Source organism: Mycteria americana, chromosome 2 (genome assembly GCF_035582795.1).
Source record: "Mycteria americana isolate JAX WOST 10 ecotype Jacksonville Zoo and Gardens chromosome 2, USCA_MyAme_1.0, whole genome shotgun sequence".
Lineage (NCBI taxonomy): Eukaryota > Metazoa > Chordata > Aves > Ciconiiformes > Ciconiidae > Mycteria > Mycteria americana.
The window spans coordinates 43831404-43858169 of NC_134366.1; the positions used below are offsets into that span (position 1 = coordinate 43831404).

At 38.6% G+C, this 26766-nt stretch overlaps 1 protein-coding gene across 1 annotated transcript in view; it reads right to left on the reverse strand.

Annotated features, from left to right (window-relative positions):
- Positions 1–23954, reverse strand: part of TOP2B (DNA topoisomerase II beta) — a 67026-nt gene extending 43072 nt beyond the window's left edge. The window contains exons 1-6 of the mRNA XM_075493174.1: positions 23279–23954; positions 5718–5891; positions 4916–5006; positions 2778–2841; positions 1357–1502; positions 492–589 (exon numbers count right to left, since the gene is read on the reverse strand). Of these exons, the coding sequence (XP_075349289.1) occupies positions 492–589; positions 1357–1502; positions 2778–2841; positions 4916–5006; positions 5718–5891; positions 23279–23344 (639 nt within the window). The 5' untranslated portion in view covers positions 23345–23954. The remainder of the gene's footprint in view (positions 1–491; positions 590–1356; positions 1503–2777; positions 2842–4915; positions 5007–5717; positions 5892–23278) is intronic.
- Between the last annotated feature and the right edge of the window lie 2812 nt (positions 23955–26766).

The window sequence follows — 26766 nt, forward strand, 5'->3', positions numbered from 1 at the left end:
ACAATGAGCAATGATTACAAATGGGGAGGGAGGGGGGGCTGCACCAAAGTCCAGCTAGGCTCATGAAATTCATGACATAAACACTGAAAAATCTTTTTCTTAACGCTATAAAAAATTATCTAGATAATTGCACAGATAAGTAGAAAGATTTTTTGACAAATTTTATAACAGCAATTACAAAATGTTTCAATTAAATATATTCCTTTTCACATGCATATGTATATACTTTAGTTTTAACAGAACAAATTTGTTTTTCATTTTTAGTCACCTAACACTCCCAAGAAAAATATTATTTAACAAAAAAAACCCAAATTCTAATACACAGAAGTAGTAATTTTACTGACTGAACTACCTAGCCTGCAAACACTGCACATCCATGTGAATGTTAAATGATTCATTTCATGAAATATTCATGAAATATAGAAAATTGTTAAATTTTAAATTTATAATTACAGCAAAGAAAATGAAAAAAGTTGAGATCATTTCTATACCTGCTTAAAGCTGTGTTTGTATTCCTTGCAAGCAGTTTCAACTGTAAACTTTGTACTAAATATGTTACAAAGTTTTGCACCATAGCCATTGCGTCCACCTGAAAAAACAATATATAGTAAGTTTTTTACAGCAGAACCATATTTATGATATTCAGAGAGTATGCCAATGTAGTAAAATGTTCCTGTATAAGACCAAAGTTGGGCCACATGTCAACATTGCCAGAGAAGGAGTTTCACACTACCTCCAATCTGGTGCAACTGCTTCTGCCTCAAAAATGAGCAGCTTGCTCCTCCCTGCAAGGCCAGCAAGCTCCCATTGCTTCCCTTAGGTTGATCTACCAGTTGCTTGCTGAAAGGCAAGTGACCTCAACACCCTGATAGGCTGAAAACTAGGTCATGATCAGATCCAAATCACTCTACAACCACACATCATAATATGGGCAAAATATATGGGGTAGGATAGAACAGAACTAACTTTCATTCATGATCTAAATTAGGGTTACTTCACATTTAGGATAATAAATCATACCCTAATTTATTAAATTTATTTTTTCCCTTCATTTCAAGAGCATAAATGTTTAAATGCTTGCATATGCTATAATTAAAATATGAAAATATGTTGTCTGTTACTGAATAATGAGTAGTGACATTAAAGATGTAAATGTAAAGTTCTCTGTAACAAACACTGATATTAAAAAAGAAAAAATGAAATTTTTTTCTTTAAGTCATTTTACCTAACAGGACTAAGTGACTAAGTGATCATCTGTTATGAAACAGAATAAAAAGAGAAAAAGAAGAGAAAGCATACTGAAAAGCAAACAATGGCTTAATTGAATAAAACAAAGCACGTTAAATACAGTCTTGCCTGTAACTTTTTTCTCATCATCATCGTAGTTGCTGGATGTTAGCAGCTGCCCAAAGATTAAAGCAGGTACGTATACTTTTTCTACTTTGTGTTCCACAACTGGTATGCCCTTTCCATTATTCCATATGCTGATAATGTTTGATTCCCTATAAAATAGTGAAGATTAAGCCAATTAATGTAATCTTGAAAACAGACTCCGGCATACATTTTACCTGTTTAAATAACCACATAAAATACAATAAAAGACCATATTCTTCCCATGTTTATTCACATCTCTATCAATTTTAATTACAAAAAACCACTTCTTTGTGCTTATTAGATGTCTTAGAGGAAGGAGCATAATTGCCCATAGATGACAGTATTTTGTATCATTAAAAAAAAACCAAAAAATCTGTTTGAAGAGCTTTCACTATCAACATGATCTGTAACAGAATCCTGAAGTTTAGTGACAGAATTATACTTAAGTTAGAGATGTAGCTTTTTAGGTTTCATTGAAGTCCACCCATACACAGCCAAATTATCATCTGTTTAAAACCATTATTTTCCAGTTATGATAAACGCTGTAACTTATTTCATGCATCAATGCCAAAATCCATCAACATCTGGCATTGTGAATACTTGTAGCTCTCACATAGATTTTTCATTTTGGACTATTAGAGAGTTCAAAATCATGACAGGTCAGGCAGATTTACACTAGCATTTCCCTCCCACCCCATGATAAAAACAATTTGGTCTACAGAAGCTGATAATGCACTGAAAACTTGCAGAAAAATTATTCCTCAGTATATTTATTCTAAAGATTAGGTGTGAAAATTAGGTCTCAAACATTTATTATTCAGTTAAACGTCACTGAAAAGGTACTACTAAAGGAACCCAATCAACATCTATTTAACTACAGTACTTCTCATTAGGAAATATCTCTTCAAGTATTCAATTTCAAAAAACAATTGTAATGATGTATTTGCAATCTGCAGTTTCAGTGTGATATAGCTGACTAATTCAAACATAACCTTATCCTAATGCTAAAGGAGTTAACATAGAAGTTCAAGAAGTGCAAAATTATGTTACAAAACCTCAAGGTTGGTATTTATGATTTATAAATAACCTGGTTGGTTATAGCTATGTACTGCCAAGCTTTCATCCAATCATGAATTCTATGATGTTCTGGTTTAAAGTTTCATTCAATCAAACATTAATGAGTGATTTAGGAAAGCAAATTATTATAAATCAGAATGGTAGCACTTACTGTTAACCACTTTTAATTCACCTTTTCATCTTAAAATATGAAGCTAATGGAATAATTCCAAAAATATTATTTTGTTTTTTAAAAAAATCCGATTTTATTTAGTAAAATAATTTATACAAATCTGAACTACAATTGCACTGGCAGGGAAAGTAAATGAAAACATGCTTTTACTTACGGATCAATGGATATTTTAATACAAGTCATATTCTTGTCCCTCTGCTTATTGTCAGCAGCATTTACTATGAAACAAAGTAGCACAAATTAATACTTTCTAGGAGCAATAATTAATTACTTGATCTGTAAAACTGATTATATACATATTCCACCACAAGTTACAATGGTCCAGGTATTTCTTAATCTGGTATCCTTTTGTATATTCTGTATCTTATTAATGAAGTCTCTATATATGACCAAGTATCTGCAAGATATTTTTCAACCTTCTTATAATTACTGACTCTATTTCTAGCAGTTAGACTATCTTAGAAATAAATACAGAAGTGTATTTTGTGACCCTGTTCTCATAACTGTTCTTAACATACGAAACACTTCATTCTTCTGTTGCTGCACTTGTTTGGATATTTATTACACACATTACACCACATACGGTTAAAACCCCTAGGAAATTATACACATCACCAGATCAGTTCACACATCCTTTTGCCACTGAAACCCAATCCTGAAAAAGTCACATCCATTAAGGAGTGTTTTGACTGCAGCAAAAGTTATCTCTAAAGAGCCTGTGAGATTTAAAACTAACAGTTGTAAGTTAGTTCCTAAACAGTTTACACAGTTTAGGATCAAAAGAAGGATAATTGGAAGTTAACATTTGATCAGAATTTAATTAAACTGCACTCCAAAGTATATTAACTACAAACAAGAGAAATCAGAAATGCAACTATGGCCATTAGCCATGAAAACACATTACAATCATTTTCAGCATTTGTCTCATCACCCATGAAACAGATCAAAATAAAAGCCCAGAACACCAAAGGACATGAAGATAAATCCATTAAAACTGAAATATCTTAGTATCTTAATAGATTATAAGGATCTCAATATAAGATCAGGTATTTCAAGGTGCTTTTGCTAAAATCATTAAGTGCGGTTTCATTAAAAAGTATGCACAGCTACACTGTCCAATTTTCGTAATGTTATTACACTGACCCCTAGCTCTCAAACCACACTCTGTGGAGCACTTATCAGTGCTACACAAAGAAGCAATAAGCCATACAGTACTACGATAATGATATGATAACAATCCTTTCGAATGGGACAAGATGGAAGTGACTCCCTCCCGTGAAAAGCCCGTAAATTTTATCTATGAGGCAGCACTCAAAAAAAAAGTGATGAAATATTTTCATTCCCATATTTCTCAAATTAAGTAATGAGTAAAAAAAAATAAAAACTCCTCCTTTTCCACCTGGCCAAGATATAGTCTTTATTGCCTCCAAGACAGCAATGCTGTAAAGCATAATTTTAGCGGTGTGGATAAGTTCTGAACCAAGTGAAGGTCATGACAAAATTCCCATTGACCTCAAATAGACTATAATTTAGTTTATGATATAATCCCACCAATCCTTACAACATAACTTCATAAAAACTGATTAGCCCAAGAATTCACGCCAATTAACCCAAAATATCAGTTCAGCAGACAGCACACTGTTCAGATGTTGCACATCTCTACTGCTCGTTAGTCTTCAACGTGTGCCTGTCACCAAGAGAATATCATAAACTAGTAAGTCATAGTGACTCAGGGATTTATGACAGAATTTTCTAAAAATCATTTGTTTGTGCTCAGTCACCATGCTTTTAAATGGCAGTATGATACTTATTCATTTTAAAACTGTCTGACGTCTAGAAATGATCCATGTGAGAATCACCATCATCACCACTATCATTCTGTACAGAAGGAGGTAATTTTAATGATTCATGAGATTATGATCTAAGTTAACACTTAGACAACTTTCAGTTGTCTTCTTTGAGAAGGATAATCTTGTTTCAGATGTTACTTAAAACTGTGGCCCTGATCAACTTTGCAGATTAAAAACCTTGTAACAATATTGATCATAAACAATGATCTAATTTAGACATTCAGTAACAAATAATTACATTCTTACAAGTTCAACTGAAAACACTCTTCCTTCTTTAAACTGTTCTGTAGTGCTGGAATGCACTAAAATTTTCATGCACTGCAGCTTAGTGGGACTCTCAGTCTGTGACTTAAACTTGAATACAAATTAACCGGCTTTGAGAGCTCTCAGAAAAGTATGTACTCCATAATGTTAAAGCAGTATTATTGTTAAAAATACTTACCAAGGATTTCATCAAAGATCTTGTACAAGCCTGGAACAAAGGTAACTTCTCTGCAATTCATTCCTACATCTTCATCATAAACCCACATTAACTACATGTAAACAAAATAAAATAAAAATATTTACTGTCTTGGTAAACCAGTTTATGATTCTATAAGATCTATTTACTTCAGGAACTTTACTCTTCCAATCTGATTGTTGCTGTCACATGAGACAAAAGCAGAAGCAGAAGTCTGGCAAAAATTACAACTGTACCCATAAAGACTTCCATAATTAAAATGCATTATCCTCTACTTGGTGGGGAACTCCAACAGTACAGACAGTGAAGTTCAAAGCAATTTGCAACTTCACAAAAACAGCTGAAAAAAGCGCCAGTAGGAGGCTTAAATTCTCTGTTCTCCACCTAAACAAACAGACCAAAGCATTTTTGGACCTGGAGCAAATGCTACTTACAAATATGCATACATACATGTATGTATGCATATTTGTGTGTACATAGGCATGTTTGTAAAAACACACATATACACACACACAACTGTGTGTTTACATGCTAAGTGTGTGTTTATGTTTTGACTGAACTTCAACATTTTCTGAGCATGTTTTTTCAGGTGAACCAAGTACTGCTTTAAAAAGTCTTCTCTTGACCCCCTCCTACACATGCATACATAAACACGACCATAGTTTTTAGTATGGTAATTCAGAATACTCAGAAAAGTAGAGATTTGCCTATTTATTAATCAGAATATTCATTTCCTCATTAAAACAACAAAAACTATTAAGACTGTAAACTTAGTGACACTTACCTGAGTTAACGGTTCAACTGACCCAATGTAGGTATCTGGACGGAGGAGGATGTGCTCAAGCTGAGTCTTTTTCTGATAAACTCTCTCAACAGACATCTTCTTTGAAGTGTCATTTTTATTAATGCTTTCCGATTCTTCCTTTTTTGAAGCATTTATCTGATTATCAAATAATGTCTAAAAGAAAAAGACACCAACAATCAACATCATTCATTCAATCTGTCACTCTCAAGATACAAACAAAACCTGACAGAAATTTAAATTACAATCAAAACTTGTCATGTAATTTAAATGTTAAGTTTGCAGATGTATTCAGATCAAGCTATCCTCTCAACTGAAAAAATTCAACAGATTATGTGACAGTTTCTTAACAAAATTTAGTGATTTACTAAGCATGATAAACCAAAATAAGGAAACAATAGTATATTACAAAAGACACCCACTTCCTCAGGTTAAGTATTTATAACATCCATTTTGTGCTTAAGCGTTTGAATCCAAAATACTGAATACTGTTCTGAATAATAACTGTAAAACTACTTTTTTACATTTTAGTACGGACAGTTCATTCAGTGGGACTTAAGAAACACTGTAATGCCTCTCCTATGGCTTCTCAATTGCTATAATTTACATTCTCTATTTAACTGAAGTAATTAAGCCTGATACAATCCCAGTTTAGAATGCTTTCTGATTAAATAAGACAAGGACTGTAAAAAAATATTATCACATAGGCTAATGTCGTAATTTAAACAGAATTCAAGCCTAACGTGGCTGGAGATGATGAAAAATGTCTCGATTGGAAGACCAAGCAGTGTTACAGAAAACTAATCCACTTTTGGGGGGAGGATACAGGAATTTGGTGCATCTTTCAGCAAATTTTTCCTGATAAATACCTTCCCCACTGAAATAAAACCACACAAAAGGAAAAGTTTAAATCTCTCAAAGCAACCAAATGTAGAAAAGCCCCATTCTGAGACAGTAAGAACACATCTACGAAGAGACTAGGTATGACATTTTACAGTATACATTCCTACCTGTAAATTTGGATTATCTTAAAAATGCCAATAAACATAACTTGAACTCACATGACTTCTTTGCCTGGCTAGCAGACATAACAGAAAAAAATTCTGTTACCACCTGCCTAATACCTGAAATTGCCTCTTTGTCTTACAGGGGGTTTACCAACTTCGGAGCAGGTGTTACATGACCAGTAAAAACCATCCACAGATAAATAATGAGGACATAACCCACTTGCCACTCAGGTAAATATTTCACTCCCATTTAGCTGTTCCCAGTAAATATCTGTATAAAGTAAATATAGGCTAAACTCCAATCCTGGATTAACCAGTCACCACGTAAATTTCTCAACCAGAAGAAAGCATCATCAATTCTCTGTCAATCTAGCCTTTGCTGCAGCCTCGGATAGCACTGAAAGCAAAGGGTAAGAAAGCATATAAGCACATAGGAACAAGGAGCAAAGGATACTGAACTCACCCAAACAACTTCAGCAGGCTCAAAAAGGCCAAACACCAACCTATAGCATACAATTAACAAGGACAGTTCTCCCTGTATTATTTAAATTTGTCTTCTCCAGCTTCTGCTATTTAAGATTTGATGCTTTTCTTTTCCCTTTCCTCTTAGCAGGCACAGGAATAAAGCATTTCATTCTATTCAGAACAAAGGAAATCACCTTTCTCTTCCAGATTTAGACATCACATTTTTCTAATTTATGGAAATGCTATGAAACACGTATTTTGAGAACCTTTGAGACAAGCAGACTGTGTGCACCAGTGATGACTACAGCCAATTGTGTGGCCCTGAGTAAAACTGAACAGGCCAAACGAGAATCAAATATTCTCTACTTCCCTGTCCTTCCCTGACAGCATCCAAAATAATAGGAGGAAAGAATCCAGGGGACCCCCCAATCCTACAGCAGGATTACACGTAGCAGAGTTGGAACCACAACACTAACTCTCATGACTTTTCTTCTGGAGCACATCACATCTCCCACCAAACAGGGAAGTTGCAAAATTGCATACATGTGTGATTAAAGTGGTTTGGTATCCAGGTTAATTTAGTCTCCACACTGTCATTTGGGCTTAAACTGCAACAGCCCCGCCACCACCACCCTAAAAAGATTAGCCATGGATCAGCTAAGCAAGCAGAAAAGAAACAGGACTTCACAAATAGATACATTACACTGATATATGGAAGAGGAGGAATGAGAATTGTTACTAAAGAAGCATTGCCAATAGTTGCAACGTAAATTTTATTTCATTGAAGTAGTTCTGTGAATGATGTCCAGGCTTCCAATGAGCTTCACTGTATGTGTGTGTATATATATATATATATTTTTAATATCTTTCTGACCTTACTGGCTTTACTTTATGATCATCTTTGACATCATAGCTTGTAGGAGTCGCCCTTAGCTCACTCACTGGTTCCATAGCTCTGGTAGCACTGTTCACTTGTTCTAAAGGGACCAGTGATCAGCAGGAAAAGAAAATATTATTTCTCAGATGAAGTAGAAGCAAGTGTTGAAAGAAGGGAAGAGAGTAAATGCAATTCATATAGAAATCAAAAGAATTACAGGTGTAAAGACCACCAGCATCTTGTTCAAATGGAACTCTATTTGCTCCCAATTCATAGGCTTCAAGAGGTTTTTACACTCATTAAAGTACATGATGAGCAGTTATCACATGCCAATTTTTCAGTTGTCATGTACATCACTGTTGTATTCTTATGATTGTTCTGAGACAGCTCTCAAGTGCTTCTACTTGTACAGCATCTGAGGACTAGAGCCTAACCATGCATCACAACTCAGTAACATGTTAACACAGAATAAAAACTCAAATCTTACCCTAATGAATTTAGGCTACAATTTTTCTATCTCCAATAGCTCTACTTGTCCCACAACATGTTTGCAAAAGTCAGCAGATTAGAAAAAGTCCATTTTATTGTGACTGAATGAGCACCTCTAGATTGTGAAAAATTACTACGGAATAGAATTATCAGTAAGGGATTCCTACAAGCCATTGCCTTTAATACAACACTAGGAAATACGTTTCTGTTTTCCAGTGAAAGTCTTACTGACAACTTGGAGGAGCTTATACTTTCCAATTTATCAGTAAGAAACGTATAGAGTATCAAAACTATTTACGTTGAGATGCTACTGCCAGATTGTTGTCAAGTTGACAGAGAATAGAGATCACACCTAGACAAACTTTGCTGCCTAAAAAGAGCTAGTCCTGCAGAAGTGTCTCTTCTTGGGGAACAGTGAGCATAGCTTGCTTTAACTCAGCAGTAGTAAGGATCCTCTGTTACTCTATTCCTTGTGACAGCTATGTCTATTATCTTTTATAACACACTAATTAGAACATGATTATGTATGATTTAAGAGGGGAAAAAAAAACACAAAGGATCAGCATAACATTTTTTCTTCCTGGTCAGTGATTATTACAAAAAAAAAAAAAAGAAAGAAAAAAGTAGTCTTAAAGAACTTTAATTCTATAGTTTTTACTAAGACATCACAAACACATTTTCAGTATGCTTTACTTAAACATTTAAGTTTCATTGTCATAGAGCAGGACAGATTGTATTTGTACAATTCTCCATGTATAGTATATCTTCTGTATGCAAACAATACTCATGTTATAAACATCCAGACCTGATTTAACTTGCACACTATTGAAACATAAGCATAAAAACAAAAGCCAGAAAGTATTCAACTACATAAACTAATGTTATTTTGCAGGCATGCAAGCATCAGAAGTCCGCGGAACTGCAGTTTGCAGCCAAGCCTTTTGGGCTGTGCTGTACTCCAAAACAGACGACCAACTCTGAATCCCTGTATCTCCATCTTGAATGGACATTTATAGAGTTCAAGTGATGTTTAGAACTCATCCCAAAAAAGAGAAAATCTTCATCACTAAATCCATGACATAGATCTATGGACACAAACATCCTCCAGAGTCTTCCTATTATGTTTTCCTTGATAACTTTAAAAAAAAATTTTAAAATGCTTTCATCTGCTGAGCTTCTACTACTTAAAATGCAAGTAACTATAGCAGGAAAGCCTTTTTTTTTTTTTTTTTTTTTTAAACTGAGCAAGCACTAAACTGCACTGTTGTTAAACTGACAATCTCTTCTGTATATTTTGGAATTGTCTCAGGAATGCCTTTTGTATTCTGTCCTGTATGAAAGATCCTCATATTGTTAGAGCTCCAATAACACTTCTCAAAACAGCACCAGCTGTTGTTTCATGAGAAAAACCCCTAAAGAGAAGTAACCAAGTGTTACAAAGGGCTTAAGTCTTCTGCTTCACAGTAGGTCTGGTTTTTGTTTGTTTGTTAACAGGTTACCCAATTTTCAGGGTCTGCTTTGCAATCTCAATGCTGCCAATTTTTTGTTTGTTTGTTTTGGGGTTTTTTTTTGTAGACCCAGTGTTTGACTTTCCCAACATTCTTGTGACATTCAAGACTTTACAGATTCTTGATAGTCTTTCAGGCTTTCTAACCCTCCAGACTGATGACGAATATACACTTCCACATACATGTAAGTCAGCAAGATGATCATCCTTAAGTAGTCTTTTGCACTGTGCATCCTTCTTTATAGACATGCAGTTACACTTCATACTGTGACCTCAGATGTAACGAGCATCTTCGACACTCTTAACGCAGCATAGTGGTAACTGTATGGAAAAACATACTGATTCTCAGTTGATAGCAGTTGCTGCTCAGTTTACTACATCAGGACTATTGTGCATGATTGCAATGATTGCAGTTTTTCTCTTTTGGAGTTGTTTTTGCTATAAATTTATCTAGTACCGCGTGAAAGCGGTTTATTTATCGCGTGAAAGCTATAGTCATTCTTTCCTTTTGCTATCTCAAGAGTCAGAAACCAAGCAGCCTTTAATACACAACAGTTGGCAACACGACTTTTGCTGTCTACCTTCAACCTAAGAACTCACTTATTTGGTTTTGGCATCTTCTTTCTTCACATTTTGCTTTTTTTTTTGGTTCTTACGGTCTCCTCCATTGAAATTTCTGCATATAACAGAGCATGAGCGACATCCATATTAGGTCAGAGATTTTTATTGCCTTTTTTTGATGAAAATTGGGTCTTGTCGTCGTCCTTTGCATTTTGAAATCATGTTGAGTCACCATGCTGAGTTTGGTTACTTATCCTGCAAACAGCTGTACTTCAACATGCTAAATCTTAATACACATTTGATCTGGACAGTTTGGCAGCCCCAGAGAAAAGCTATTCCTATCTAAATAGACAATAAAATGTAAAGCTACAACAAAGAACATAGGTTTCATCATCAGTTTCAATGTTGCCATAACTGGAATATATATCTTTAGTTTGACTCCTTACTTTAAGTGGAAGTTTTACTTTTATTTAAGTAGCTGAATTTCACACTGTCACAAGAAGTTGAAAATCCTGAAAAATGTTACTACCCACTTACACAGACTTAATCCTGTATTGGCCACTGTCATCTTCTCCTCCACACTATAAAATATCCCCAAACAACAACAAACAAAACAAAAAAAATAATTTTTCTTTAGTCTGCCCATTCTTTCTTCCCCATATTAGGTGGCAATAAAGGTCTCATCTTCTAAATTGGCAGACAAGCATAAATGAACAGAGAAGAGAGGTTAGTATCTGAACAAGAAGTTACCTTCACTTTGGCTTTGTCTTTTCTGCCTTAAACTCCTAAAACTACTACATGCAACAATTGTTCTCCTGAAAGGCAAATGTCACCTGGGACATAAGAATTTAGAAAAGCACATGCCATGTGTCCTACATTCCCTTAAATAAAGTGTAGGATAAGCACATTTAGTGGGACAAGACAGTAAATTTTGAGTGTAATTAAGCTGTAAAACCTAGGGAGGTTAATTAAGCAATGAAATCCAGGGATGTGGTAGATTTTCTACCACTTACAGTTCAAAACAAAACTACCTCTTCTGAGGAAGATATGCTATACCTCAAAAAAGTTTGTAGGTGCAATATGGTAATTACTAGGTAGTTCTATGGATAACATGCACTTGACTGTAGTGTGGTGTTATATATTGGGTCTTAATGGCCTCTTCTTGCCTTAGATAAGTAGACGATGAATACATTGTTACCTAAACAGTTTGCATTCTTTCCCAAAGAAAACTCTGGCTGAGAATACCTCCCACCATGAAAACAAAACTGGAGGGAGTTTCAAAATAAACCACTCTCCTGCTGTGTTTAACAAATGGTTTGGCTCTCCTGCCAAGATGAAAACACACAAAAGTAACAGTTCCCTGTTACCACAGCAAATTTCCATAGACCATTGCATGCCATTAGCGGCAAGAACTAAATCTCTTTATCGTATCGTCCCCAAAGCTGACCATATGAAGGAGTTCCCAGTAAACTCACCCAGAACTAGTCTCACTCCAGTGAGACTAACATGTTTGCTTATTTTAAATTCCTGAATTTTTTGTCTCCTGGTTTGGACAATTCGCTCTAAACTCTGAAAGGATCACATTACATAGAGTTTTGTTACGATGATTCAGTTACAGAATAGCTTGAGGATGGTCAGATTTCCCCATTACAGAAAAACACAACAGTTAATTGCTGATAAAATGGAAAAATTACTTTTTTCTTCCCTCCTCCCCTGCTTCTCCATTCCATACAGTGGAACCAAACCGACCTCACAATAAGCCAGTTCAAGGAGCAAACGGAGCCTTCCCCCCATTTTTCATCAACTTGAAACAATCAGTTGTCCACTGGCTCATTTTCCTGAACAAGCTTGCTAGAGAATCAGACAAGTACTGGTGCAACGACAAGAGCAGAAATGTACAGCTAGGAGGATAAGGCTAAAAAAACCATACTTTTCAGCAGATATCATTAGATTGCTTAGTTGCACCATGAAATGACATTCTTAGAATTACATAGCTTCATCTTCCTATTAAATAGCCAAACAAAAGCATCATCATTCTCATTTTAGGATTATTAATGCACAATATAGTAGCACACTAGATTTAAATTAAAATTTAGGGATTTGCTTTCTCCACAAGACTTTTGAAAAGTGAAGAATACCACTTCTGTGCAAATATGTATGGTCACTATAATTACTTCTGACTAGAAAATCATGTATATTGTTTTAAATATTAATTCACTTATATTAAGTTACTACAGCAACAGTTCTGCTTTATTTGGCCCAGGTTTGGATATAATCAGCAGTACATTCAGATCCTGATCTTTATTACTTTCTTTAAAAGCAAGTGTCTAATATCTGCCCATCCATGATGGCAGTTTAACTGAATTTTACTGTTAAATTTTTTAAGGGTCTGAAGTTTTTTAGTTGTCTATCCACTGACAGGTTCTATTCCAATACTAGATTTTGATACTGTTTACCCTGTATCAAAAAGTACATCTATGGATGCTTTGGTAACAAATTAATGTTTTAAGAATCTGGTTTTCCAGCTAAAATTCAGAGACAAGGAAGGAAAAAAAAACTGACTCTCAAGGAAACGGAATTTATTAATGTTAAAATTTAAGACAACTTAAGACAGTTTTCCCACAGATTCTTAGAACTGTGATCCTTGGAACCACTGAATAAAGTGGTTTGGTCCACTGTTTCGTCAGCCAACTCATACACAAGCCCTCCTCTAGCCAAGAAATCAATAAGTTAGAGGTACTGACATCAGAACTTTAGGTTATCAGCATCTGGCAGCACCTCTTTATAACTCAGTTTCCCATATCCTTGCCCTTTTTAATGCTTTACTGCATCACCAGGTTGAGTGCTGTGAAAGTATTCTAGACTCTGAGCACATTTACATTTCCCAATTGCAAAGATTACTTTGAAAGGGAACAACACAACCTGATAGATCCTTCTGACAAACAAAATCTTTGAAACCCATTCAGGCCGTATGTCAAAGATCACATTCCTAGAGCAGCACTGTCATCTTCCCTTCCAGATGCTATGGGGTTCTATGGCCAGCTGAACCCATATTGTACTGCAAGGTATTTTTACTCTGCTGAACTATCTTCAGATTAATAAACTAACTGTTAGAAAATAACTGTAGAAAAAGCTTCAGGCATGAGTAAGACAACATTCAAAACATTCATGCTGCAAGAAAATACACAGAGAGAGCAAATCAAACAGGCTAGTTTTTCAGCTCATGTTAACTGGCATAGTAACACGGAATAGGAGTCAAGTTGCAATACGCGGGAAGAAGTGACTGAACCCACACATGAAGATTTATTCTACACAACACCCAAAGCCCAGTCTTTTCTAGTCAGCTTCAGGATTACTAGTTATGTTACATTAGTGACAGAGGAGAGCCCAAATATCACTTAGAGGTTACTTATCCAACTGCACTCTTCAATAGGAAGCAATTCTCCACTGTACAACAGAATCAAATTTTTGAACTCTCATGAATGTAACACCTATCAGTACATTAGGATTGGTATACCTTTATGTTATTTGCATGTCTACCTTGCATTGAAATACTAAACACCTTGACTGTGATCCTTGAGGTTTTTGTACTTCTAACATATATGGTGCCCTAAAAAGGAACACCGTATGATTAGTAGTAACCATTAAAAGTCTGATCCCCAGAATCTTCAACAGAAAAATAATAGCAACATATTTATTTAATACAAGGTACCACATAAATGGAAATTAATGAGGTGGGTTTTTTTTTAAATTGTCCCAAACACAGAACAAACTCTAAAAGTTTACGAATAATGATCACATTGCTTCTTCTCAAATACCACAGTTTGCTCCACAATAACATATGCATCTGCTTTTGTATTATTAGAAATGCCTATGCTAACAGAGTCACATTTTCTGGCATTCTGTATTTTCAAAATCTATTGTTTTCTGCCACGTTAAAGTAAATATGAATCCAGTGCTCTTTTAAAAAAGTAGCTTGAGTTTAATTGCTCAACTCCCACTATGCAACATCTACTGTTCCTCTGGAGATTCTACAAATCTTGAAATGTTTTACAAGTCTCATAAATGTACTACGTATTCTAGTCTCAATCCTGTAGTAAACTCCATGAGAAAGGAACACAGGTTTGGTGTTCCAGACATTTACAGCAATTCAGAAGGAGGAAAACAGAGGTAGCAACAAGTCAAAAAAGCCTGAGCACTGTTCCAAAACTCCCCCTTCCTCAGCCATTCATCCTCCCACAGCAACATTCCTACAGAAGTTATTACAAAAAGCCTTTCGGGATTGCTCATTAAAAATGCTGACAATCTCAAAGATCATCAAAACTCTACCCTTTAATTTGCAATTTAAGAATTGCATCTTGGCAGGCAGAAGAATTCACCCCTCCATAAAAGGTACCATAAAAAGAGACTCATAAAATAATTTCAAATATATTTTGAGATGAATTTGTAAATCATTCAGCGTTTTCATCATCTTTCTGTTACCTGACCTGTATGTTTATCACTCAGCTGGCAAAGAAGAAAGTCTACATGGCATATTCTGAAAGATTTAACCAGTATCAGGAAGGGCAGGTTAAGATGATACAACTTCAAGTTTGCTTTCTCTCAAGTATCTGGACCACCTTACTCCCCCTCCACCAGCAAACCCAGGTAGGGAATTTCCCCCCACAGCTGATTCCTCACATGCTTATACAGTCTCTTATTTGTGAGTTTAAGAAAAATTCTCTTCCAGGTCTGCTTAATAACAAAATAGAATAACTGCCTCACTTCTTGCAACTGCTCTCCTCCAAGGAACTTGCCTCCATTTTACTCCAAGATTGTGACATAATACTTCAAAGTTCACGACAACACTGTAATACAACAGTGGTGGAAAACACTAAGTTAGGATCACTAAATAGTGTATAATGAAAAACACTACCTTAGCCAACATAGAGCTCTGTGTTGATACATAGAGGCAATAGCCTGAATGGCTGCATGCACTAGAACTCTGTATCAGCTGATCTAAGATGGTGTTATTTTTCCCCAGACACCTTGCCATTTTTGTATCTTTATATCATGGTACACAACTACCAAGGGAATAAACACAAGACTGAAATGTTCATACACTCCTACATTATCTTCCCTAAAAAGTCAAAATACCCCAGAGCTACCAGAGATTGGACAGCTGCTTTCCAGTATCTCCAGTGAAGCTCACACTACCAATTTCTCATAGGTAAAGATGCTCTGGTTCGGGGATTACCCCAGAGTTCTAACTGCTCTTATAGAAACATTACATAAGAAGTTACCTGGTTGCAAGAGATTTTTTTTCCCCCTACTTTATCTCAGCTTCTTTTGGTTTATAAGAAAATAACTTTTCAATGTTATCTTATAGCTCCTGCGATCTTGTCATGACAAGAAAATATTGTTCCTTGCTCTCTCCTTGAAGATTCATTCACAGATTAAGAAAGCTGGTGTGCGAGTCTTTAGCACCTAAGGCAGACATTTGTCCAGTTTTTCATACACCAGTTCTTCTCGCAACTGTTCAATGTCTTAAAGAAGGAACAGGAACTCTTGGTCTAACCAGGCCCACTCATTCACTAAAGAGACTAAAAGAAATCAGTACCTCTTCAAGACACACAGCTTCCATGAAAAGAGGACTGCTTAATATCTCAGTTGAAATTCTACCTCACAAATCAGGAAAGACATACATAGCAGATTAAGCAATTTAATCCTCTTTTACACCTTTTTTTCCCTTTCACTTATGTCCAACAAAGGAAAATACAGTTCTGATGTTTAAATCTGAACCTTTCAAACATGTTCTAACTCAAGCAGCCTTTACACTAACTTTGCTAACGCCCTTTTTTCTTACTTGTGGAAAAAAAACAGAATTGCTTAGATGTGTACAGTGTAACAAATACACAGATTTATCATTTTAACAAAATAAAAAATTAATAGTAGTATTTTAATTTACTTTCAGTGGCAAACTGTATTTATATGTAAATTGGAATTGCATTAAGATGCATACAGCATTTTAAAATAGCTTTATTAAATGAAACTAGATGAGCTGATATCATAGAAAAAGTTTAACAACATGCACTTCAAAACATAACTTAAAAGGACTCAGTTCATAAGAGTAAAAGCATTTGCAATCACACTGAAGTTTTAAAACTAACAGATCTGATCTTCCCTTATCGGGGAGGGATCTTTCCCTGTTTTTCACATCAACCTTGTGAGTACTCATTACTGAGCTACCTGAAGAAAACGGCAAGGAAACATTTTTTGAACAAAAATTACTATTACTAAGAGCTGGTCTATCACTTTGCTTCTGAGGAACACTTTTGTCCTATGTTTATAAAAACAACAAACATTTGGTATGTTTAATCTTGACACCTTCGTTGGTTGCTAGGACTTAAATTATATTTTAAATTTTAGTATTTATTTTCAAAGTTCTGTAAAAACATTTTACATGCCTTGACTTAGTATTCATTTTAAATTTGGGATATTAGCATTAAAATACATTCTTCCAAAATACCTGAGTTTCACTCCATGTACTTGAGAGAACACTACTAGGTTTCCAAGCATAGTGCTTTCAAAACAGGCTTCTTCACACAGTTATCCACATTTAGAGTCACATATTTTTGCTCAATCTGCTTTTGAAAACTTTCAAACCACCTATATAGCGTAGAAAAATGTTTTCCTTGTGGGTGACTTGCAAGAAATTTACTATTTTAAATGACGAAAGTTAAGCGTTCTATACCAGTTTTCATTTCCAGGTTCTCTATATATAATCTAGAACATAAAACCCACTCCCAGGGATGGAATCACTCATATCCGCCAGCTATGAATCACAAGTGCTGCTTTTAATTAATTGAAATATAAACATGCATTGGAAGACTACTTTTGCACATAGACGCACAAGACAGTTTACATGCAAGGTAAAAATCTACTTCTGGAAAATAAAGTCTATGAAAATAAAATACTAGATTTAAACCATAAGTTTTTTCAAACCTGAACTGCCTACCTTAGACTAATTATATATTCTTTTATTTGGAAAGGTTACTGTATCTGTCCAAATAAAGTGATTCCTTATTTAACCTTTAATACAGCATGGGTAGCTTAGAAATTAAATGTATACACACACAAATCTAGACAGATAGAACATTAACAGGGGACACGTGCTTGAAGTAATCGCCCATGTATTTTTTTAAATCATTTTCCACGCCCCGCCCCCCGCAAGATACACATTCCTTCCTAGAGTTCATTACAATTTAGCTCCCCACTTCTATGCATTCAGCATTCTTTCACCTACACTAGAACAAGTCTTCCTCCCAGCTCAGAATACATGGGGTGAAGATGCATGTTATTAAGCTTTAACACTGGCTCAGTTGCAGTCAAAGAGTTGCCTTGATCTTGTCCCATCACCAAGCCTCTACCTGATATAATCTCTATCACTTCTTTGACCCTGCATTATTCAGCTCTCTAACAAGGACAAGATTGGACCAGTAAGACAACAACAAAAGCATTTCACTGGATGGTGGCATGGAGGATAGAGCTTAAGAGGTAACAACTTTCTTTTGGCAGGCAAGCCATAACATCTAAAGAATTGCTCTTCAGAACTATTGTGTCTGACTCGCCAAGTTGAGCTACAAACATTTCTCTAGTGCTAGAATATTCAGGAGAGTCATCACATCTCTTTGCAACACTGCTTCCTTAAGGGCACCAGAATCAGAAATTCAACAAGAGCAAGAGGGAGTGCTGCTTCCCCTCGACTGTTGATATACAACATAGCTTCAAAGCCTACAAAATGCATTATGTTTAATAAAAGTAAATAGTAACATACTGGGGCACCTATTTCAGGTCTGACCTACCTTCCATTGTACCACAGTAAAAAAAAAAGGGGGGGGGGCGGGGGGAGGGCACACAAAACCCCCCAGTTCTCTGGTCAACATAATAGCAAAAGAAAAGATAGATGCTTATAAAAAGCAAGAGAGGAGCACTGCAACAAGACTCAGCAACAATGTAAGACGTTTTTTTTTTCCCCCCTCCCCTCCGCAGACACCACAATATAGCAGAGGAAAGATAAGACAGTAACTAACAGTATATGTAATAACTGTTACATATGACAACTGTGCTTGAGGCTTAGCTTCAGCCAAAGAAACAGAAGGCCTGATCCAGATAAAGAAATGGAAAGAACAGAAAGCTAATTCTGAGCTTTAACCTGGGTCTAGAGACAACTAAAGAGGTCTAGAGGATTCAGAGGTAGGAACTTCAACCACCTACTCCTGCTTTTGAAACGAATAAAGTGGTAATAAACAGTAAAAAAAGAATAAAGAAGAACTATTCACACTTCGTTCACTTCTAGGACAGTATGTTTATTTTTAAAAAGTGAAGATTTGATTAGGATTTAGTCATACTACTAGTCATATTTGCTTAACTGTTTGTACTTCAAGCAGGCAGAATCCTGCCAGCTTGCAGGAATAGACTCATGATAGACAGTAACACACTACAATTCTTGGGCACCCTGTCATATCCCAACACCCTTCCTCCAAGCACTATACTGACAGAAGAAGAGAACTCCTGTCTTGCTTCTGCCCAAAAGCCCCTGCTTCCAAATCAGGGTAATGGATGAAGCTCAGTATACAGCAATGGGGGGCACATACTTGGTGCAGGAGAGACCCTGTTCAGACTTCAGATGCAAATAACTTACCCATAAAGTTAGAAACCACCTAGTGCAGAATCCATAACAACTGAATTATGGCATATCACTGGAAACCATCAGACATTATTCAAAGGAAGGATTTGTTTTAATCCTCTTGAAACAAATTACTAAAAGCCAAGTCAAACTGAAAGCTATCTCTTTCTAACAGTTAAGGTTATTTGCCTTCAAATGAAACAAAAAAAGAAAGACAAGGTCCCTTTAACAGACCGACTGGGGGAGGAGCTTTATTTGTTGTTTCATTTTGTTTTGAGTCTACTGTCCTATCTTCTCTATTACATATATATTCTTTTTGTTTAAAAAAATGACAACAGTAATTAAGTTATTTTCAAGGTAAACTTTGAAATTGCTGAGAAGTTCTAACAGCTAGCTTTAGATTACTGGAAAGGTTGCTATCTTTTCACTTACCAATATACAGCTACAGTGTTTATTCAAACCAAGTATGAACCAGTATAAACCAAATATAGACATTATTTCCATTCTGCTCCATTCAAGGAGCACACAGTTCTGATATTAATTATTTTTTTTTTAAAAAGAAAAGTCACATTAACACTCGGCATATATTCACTTTAAGCCAGCATTTCCTAGAACTGAAACCTATCCCTTTCACAATGGGCAGGAAAATGGAAGTGGTGTCCAAAATCTTCAATTATTATCAGGAGTCTCAGCTTTCATTTATCAAGCTCATGTAGTTCTTAGGGTCGAGGAGAAAGCCTTGAAAACATTGACAGAAGTAACTGATGAAGTATTGCTTGTTTGAAACACTCTTCAATAGCTTTGTGGGCATTACCATTGTATCAGAACGAACACACTTCACAGTGTTACTTGCAATGACTTCACTTTCACTATAAAAGGCATATTTATGAAAAAAAAGTATTACTGTACTATTATGACAGCGCATTTTCTGTAGTCCCTAAACACACAGAAAGGCTGAAGATAAGAATTCCTTCTTCTGTTCAAAGTAAGTTTTTCTAGCATTAGCAAATGCCATTATGTTTCACCAGTGAAAACTCCTCTAGTTACAAACCAATGCTTTTGTAACTAACTCTTAATACAACTTAACACTTTTGTGGGTGACCATTGGAAATCATCCACCAATTGTAATTAACATCAATCTGTCGGTCAAAACTCCACCTTCTACCAACTATTAGAGCGGGGAGCTGCAAGTTGATTCAAAAAAAAATCAGCAACCAGACAAAAAAAATGCTCCTCAAAAAAAAACTAGTACATTCAATAAATCAGCAGTTATCTTGGCTTATTTTCAGTTATATAATGCTCAATCATTTTCCCAATAAACATTCGCAGTTGATATACTCTCATGTGTCCCCATCACTGGTAATTGTGCCTACTTACCAGCTAACCATTGCTAGTTACATTTCTTTAAGTTCTGTTACAGGCAGCTGAAAACACAGATGACTTGCTGTTTGTTTCCATGAACATTTAATTCATCTTGCTTTTAAAAGTAAAAGTAGGTATCACCTGATGCTTGTACGATGTCCTCATTATGAAATTTACTCTAAGGTAAATTCTCTGCCAACATGAAGTACCCTTCCTTTTTCATAACTGCATGTAATTCTTTCCTAGTTAGTTGAACCGATGAACAAGCATGCTGTTTAAACCACAACCAAAGCTAAAGTTATACGTACAACTCTTTACTAAAAAGTGTGAGCACCAGGTTACGTACATAAGATTTGCTAGCTTGAAACATAAATTAACATCCCACTAAGTTTTAAAAGTTTCCTCATCTTTAGAACTAGATCTGTTACCCTGCAATTGTTTAACTCATGGTCTTATTAAGAAACCACTAACAATAGAAAATACGTTACTCAGAAAGTAAGCATCCTAGTGGTTTCAACACACTACTAAAAAGTCTAAAAAAAAAAATCAAGGTAGTTTCAAAACAATTTACAACCAAACAGCAAGTAGTTGCATATCCAGCAGGTATATGGCAAGCAGATTAAAACCAGATGGCTGAAACTATTACTGTCCCTAGCTCTGTACCTCTCATCGTCAAGGCCAGCATATGATATCTACTCATGAACCATCACCTGAACCAACATTTTTTTCAGCCTGGCACACTAAACCAGTCACTAGCCACTGCCCCATCCATTTCGGTGCCACAATAATATTGCTCTCTTGTATGCCAGTGTTCTACAGCTGACACTGAACAGGTTTGGCTTTAGGAACTGGCTCAGAAGTCCTATCTTCAGCACTTAAAATGCACGTGAGAGAAAGAAACAACATCCTACTGTTTTCTAAAAAATGTGAACACAATTTTAACCAAAATCTAATTATTTCCCTACAACTACTCTGAGATGACAAAAACATTTTAATTTTTACTGCTTTTAGAGAAGGAAAAGTTTGATTACTTCCAGTTGTAGGAAACTGTTGACTCACCATACTTGCATCCCCATTACATTTAAGAACATGTTTCATTAAAAATGCCTACTCAGCGATTTTTACACTTCATTCTGCAGTTTTCTATATGAGCTGTAAAACTTTCAATTACTTGGTCCAACCTAGCCTCTAAAAATCTTAATTCTGAAGAGCTATCCAAAGACCAGTTGATAAAGATCACACAGTATTGCAGGAAGGAAAGGAGAATAATTTTAGCTTCTCTACTTAGGCTGTTCCCATATGTTAGCTGTCTAATTTGAAGTGGCACACCCAGAAACTTGCTCATTTTTATATACCTTTCCATGCTGCCAGCTTCTTAAAATGAAAGAGAATTATCAACATAAAATGCAGTAATTACAACCACAGAAATAGTCCACCATCAGAATACACAGGATTTGTTCACCCCAATAATGCTATTCACATTCTTTTCTAACAGCTTAAAGATGTAGAAGGACACAACAGAAGAACAAGTTTGCTATTTTTCTCTGTAACAAAACTTCTTAAAAGTTCCTAACTCTGTAAAGCACACGCATCTGATTAAAGATGCAGCTACCTCACCATCTATCTATCAAGATACACTGTATTCTGCTTAAACATTAAAGAAGTTACCATCTTTTGAACCCTACATTGAAGAAAGGAAAGGCAGGGAAGTTATTGATTGGCTGAACCAGACCCCTTCAGGTCATCTTTGCTCCTCCTTACTCAGGTCTTACCAAAACCGGAGAGCATCCACTATTACTACCGAGTAGTCTCTGCACTGAGAGTCAGGGCTAATACTCTTAAAGTACTTTAAAACGGCTCAAAATGATTCACCAGTTCTAGAGCCAGTTATCACCTGCACCCTCTCAAGTCTTACTACTTCTGACTTTTCCTGAAAGCAATTTAACAAACCCCTTCTTGGCCCTGTTACAGAGTTATAACTTTGGAAGATAATGAAGTTTAATTCCAAGATACACAGCTCCAGCCCCCTGAATGTCTCTGAAAGCCTCCTTGTTACCCATCTCTGAAACTTATGAGCTTCAGGTATTGTCTTTTCAGAGAGTTGGGAAAGAAGCTGGGATCAACACACAGCCCCTTTGGTAGCCCGCAAAGACTTTGCCCTAGCATCAAGAGGCAGTAACGGCGACTTTCACGGGACGACAGACAGCCCACATCTCACTTCGGAGGACAGTGACTTCAAAACAGCCCCAGTGACCCACCCACTCCTCCCAGGGCAGGAAGGCTCCTTCCTACCTGTTTGCTCACAGACTAACTAACCTTTTCCCTACAGTCCCGAGCACCCTGACGAGCCCCCCACGGCTGCAAACTCCCCTCCTGCTAACGCCCACCCCTAGCCCAAGCCCAGGCTGTCTTCTCCCTCTCCCTGCGCCCCGGACCCCTCCACCGAGCGGCTCTGCAGCGCTTCCCCTTTCACGCCAGCCGTCAGTTTCTTCCTCGTTTAAAAACCAACCCGCGCTCTTTCCACAGACACAAGGGACGCAAAATTAAATAATAATAATATAAAAAAAGCAAAACCCACAGACAGCAAAACACAACCCTACAACTTACCACCCAAGTCAGTCCCCCGCTGCCGCCGCCACCGCCGCCGCCTCCTCCTCCTCCAGACTTTGCCATTTTCTGCCCGTTTCTCCCCAGCCGAAACGAGGGCGCAAGGAGGCAACCGAGAGGGCCGGCACCGACACCGAGCCTCGCAGCACAGCACGGCGCGCCCGCCCTTCGCGCTTCGCCCCGGCCCCTCAGGCGCCGCGCGGGCCCGGGAGCCCCCGCCGCCCCTCGCCCGCCCTCACGCAGACAGAAGCACCCCGACACCGAGAGCTCCCCACCCCCTTCGGCCCGGCTTCTAGTTCATGCTGGGGAGCGCAGCTGAGGCGAAGGAAAATAATCCGCCGGGGTGGGCGAGGGGCGGCGAGCGCTCCCGTGGCCGGCCGCAGCCCCGCGAGGGAAGGAAAGCGCCCGGCGGAGAAGGGCCGAGGAAGGAAGGGCAGCCAAGGGGCCGCGCCGCCCGCACAAAAGCGCCTTTCCGCCGCCCGCGCTCAAACTCGAGGCCGGGAGGCAGCGAGCGGGCGGGCCCGGCCGGGCCTGCGGCTCTCGCTAGTTTAAAGGGACTGCCGGTCCCTTTACCTCACGGCGGCGGCGGCAACAACAGCCGCCGCTACCGCCGCCGTAGCGCTGCCTCCCTCCTCTTCTCCTCCTCGCCCCCGGGCCCTCCCCCCCGCAGCCACAAAGGCCCGGAAAATAGATTAATAATAAAATCTCTCCCTCGTCCCCTCCCCCGCCCGCGCTTTCCCTCCCCGCGCGCGCGCGCACCCGCACGCGAGTGCCCGCGCAGCCCCCGCCCCCCTCACGCACGCACGCACGCACACACCGCCCGCCGACACCCGGAGCTGGCCCAGCCCTCCTTCCCCTCCTCTTTCCGCCCCGTCCCGGTGCCCGGTGCCGCTCCCCCGCCCCCTGCCCACCCCCTGAACCGCTATCGCCGGGACCCCGCGCTCAGACAATAAGTGCGCTGCCCCCGTCCGGCATCCGCGTCGCGGCCGCCTCCGAACGCAGCCGGCCCGGGCTGCCCTCCCTCCCCTCCCCCCGCGCCCCGTCCCGAGCCGCCCAGCCCCGCCAATCACGCGCCGGAGGCGGGCAGGCTGCGAGGGGCGCCGGCCAATCGGAGAAGCGGGAGGAGCGGCGGCGGCCGCGTCAGACGTCACTGCGGGTGGCAACAGGGAGGGAGCCGTGCCGCCGCGCGGGGGCGCTGCCGCGCGCCGCGGGGGCGGGGGGGACGGCGGCGCGAGGGAAGGCGTAACGGTTGGAGCAGGGCGGGAGGAAAGGAAAGGGAGGAAGCAGCGACCTGCCGGGTCAGCGCGCCCTGCGGCAGGGACTGCGCCCTCCCGGGCCGGCCTGCCCCCTCCCCGGGCCGGCTTGCGCCGTCCCCGGGCCGGTCTGCCCGCTCTGCGTCCGCGGGGAAGGAGAGGCCTCGCTTTCCCGCGAGGAACGTGCCCCCGGAGGGAAATGCTCTGGGAGGGGAGCGCCCAGGGTTGGCAGGGCACGGCTGCCCCCTTCGCCTAGGCTTTGAGAGGGATGCTGCGATCCGCGGGCGGAGTAGGTAGGACCGGCGTCTGGGGGTACGGCGGTCAGCTCCCCCCTTCCGCCAGCTCCGTAACTGACCCCTGCCGCCGCTACCGCTGCGCCCCGCAGCCGTTTGAACAGGATTTCGGTCCTGGTGCTCCAGGCAGGAGAGTGTTTATAGACCACTGCCCTCTTCTGGACCGTGGCAATCGGCCCGAGGGGTTCTTTATCTCAGATGTCTCACGTAACTTTATTCTACTACTATTATGAATGCTTTTGAGCGTCGCCGTGTTAAGTCTTCGTTTGGTCAGTGATGCGCTGCCTTAGTTTAGGGTCACATAATAAAGCACCCTGTTCTGTACACAGTACACAATGCTGCTCTAAAATATTTGCTGTTTTGAAAAAAAAAAATCCTGTGCTATAACTCAGCATCTACTTTCTAGGCGTAAATGGTGTGCGTATGAAGCCTAAAATTAATGTCATTTTAGGTATGAGCATGAAAAATATTTAGTTTAAGATACTTCCCACCAAAAGTAAAATATGTATGACCATAAATAATATTTCTGGTCATAGATTTTTGACAAGCTTAAAAAAAATATTTCACAACACGCAGCTTCTCAATTAGTGATTTTCATTTTGCTGTGTGAAATGCAAAAGACCTACCGAGTCCAGCCTGTTCCACTCCTTGAATTATTCCCAATATAAAGTCACAAAAGGAAGGATTAGTAGGAGCGCTGCATCTGAGGTGGTAGACAAATTGGTATCTGAAGAGAATAATTTCAACTGAATAGTAATAATTTAAAGGTTTTTCCTTTTGCAAAATGCTTTCCCTAAGAAGTAAAGGGATTGGAAACAGAGCAGCCGCCTTTGAGGAGTCAGTTGTAATGTTCAATTATGCCTCAAGGGAAGGATCAGAAGAATTTCTAGTAAATATTGCTTATTTAGCATAATTTTACTCTGCCAGTTTCTAAGGAACCTATTAAACTAATATCTAAGTGCTGCACAGGGATTACGGAAAATACTGTCCCTTCTAGGCAGATGCCATTAAGTTATCTGTTCCAGCCCAGTTTTATTGCAGCTGCACGTACCTCTGAGCTGTAGGCTGTGTTTTCTTCTATTTTGGGCAAGATAAGAAAGAGTGTTTCTTGCAGAACAAGAAGGTAACATTTGCAGGGCTCTGCCTAGTGCTTCAGACTTTTGGGCTTGCTGATTAGAATGTTTGTTGGGGTTTTTTTTCCAACTCTCAGATTTGTATGTAGGACCTGCAAGATGAATCATGTACAGTGAAGCAGGGCTCCTACAATGAATATCGGGAGGACCAGAGAAAACAGCATGAGTGCATCTGTTCAAAGCTTTTTGCATTGGTAGAGAACCATTAATGCATACAGCAGAAAGAGAATATGTCACAAACGTTAGTGTACTACATTTTCATCAGTTCCAGCTGTTTAGTATTTAGGCTGTTCTTAGTGTGGGAAGTCTGCCTTTTGCACTCATTTATCCCGAGCCAAGTAGTAGATAGCAATCTAGCTTGAAGACAGCAAATTCTATATACGTTACAGAAAGACAGAGGGAGTTTCTTCTTGGCAGTTGCTGATCTTTGCATGTACATGGTCAGACATGTTCAGTCTATGTGTCATGCTGGAGTAAATATAGGAGAAAAGGCTGATGTTCCTCCAAGTATTTTCTTTAGTCTTCTTTGAAATTACTTTGTCCAAGTTGCTTTTCATTTAATTCTCATCATATACTATGCTACCTGCATGGCATGTTACTGGCTTACTGTTTATATTGGTTTTATCCTTAATACTTATATGTGTATGTTGTGTCGTTGCATTCCTAGCCATATAGGATTGTGTGATAAAGTTCTTATCAGACTACAAGCAGCTGCCTCCGTGGAGTTCAGAGGGGAAGAAGTGAAACTAAACTGTTCATAACATTTCAAGTGATTCCTGCTGAAACAAACATAGAATTAGATTTAATCA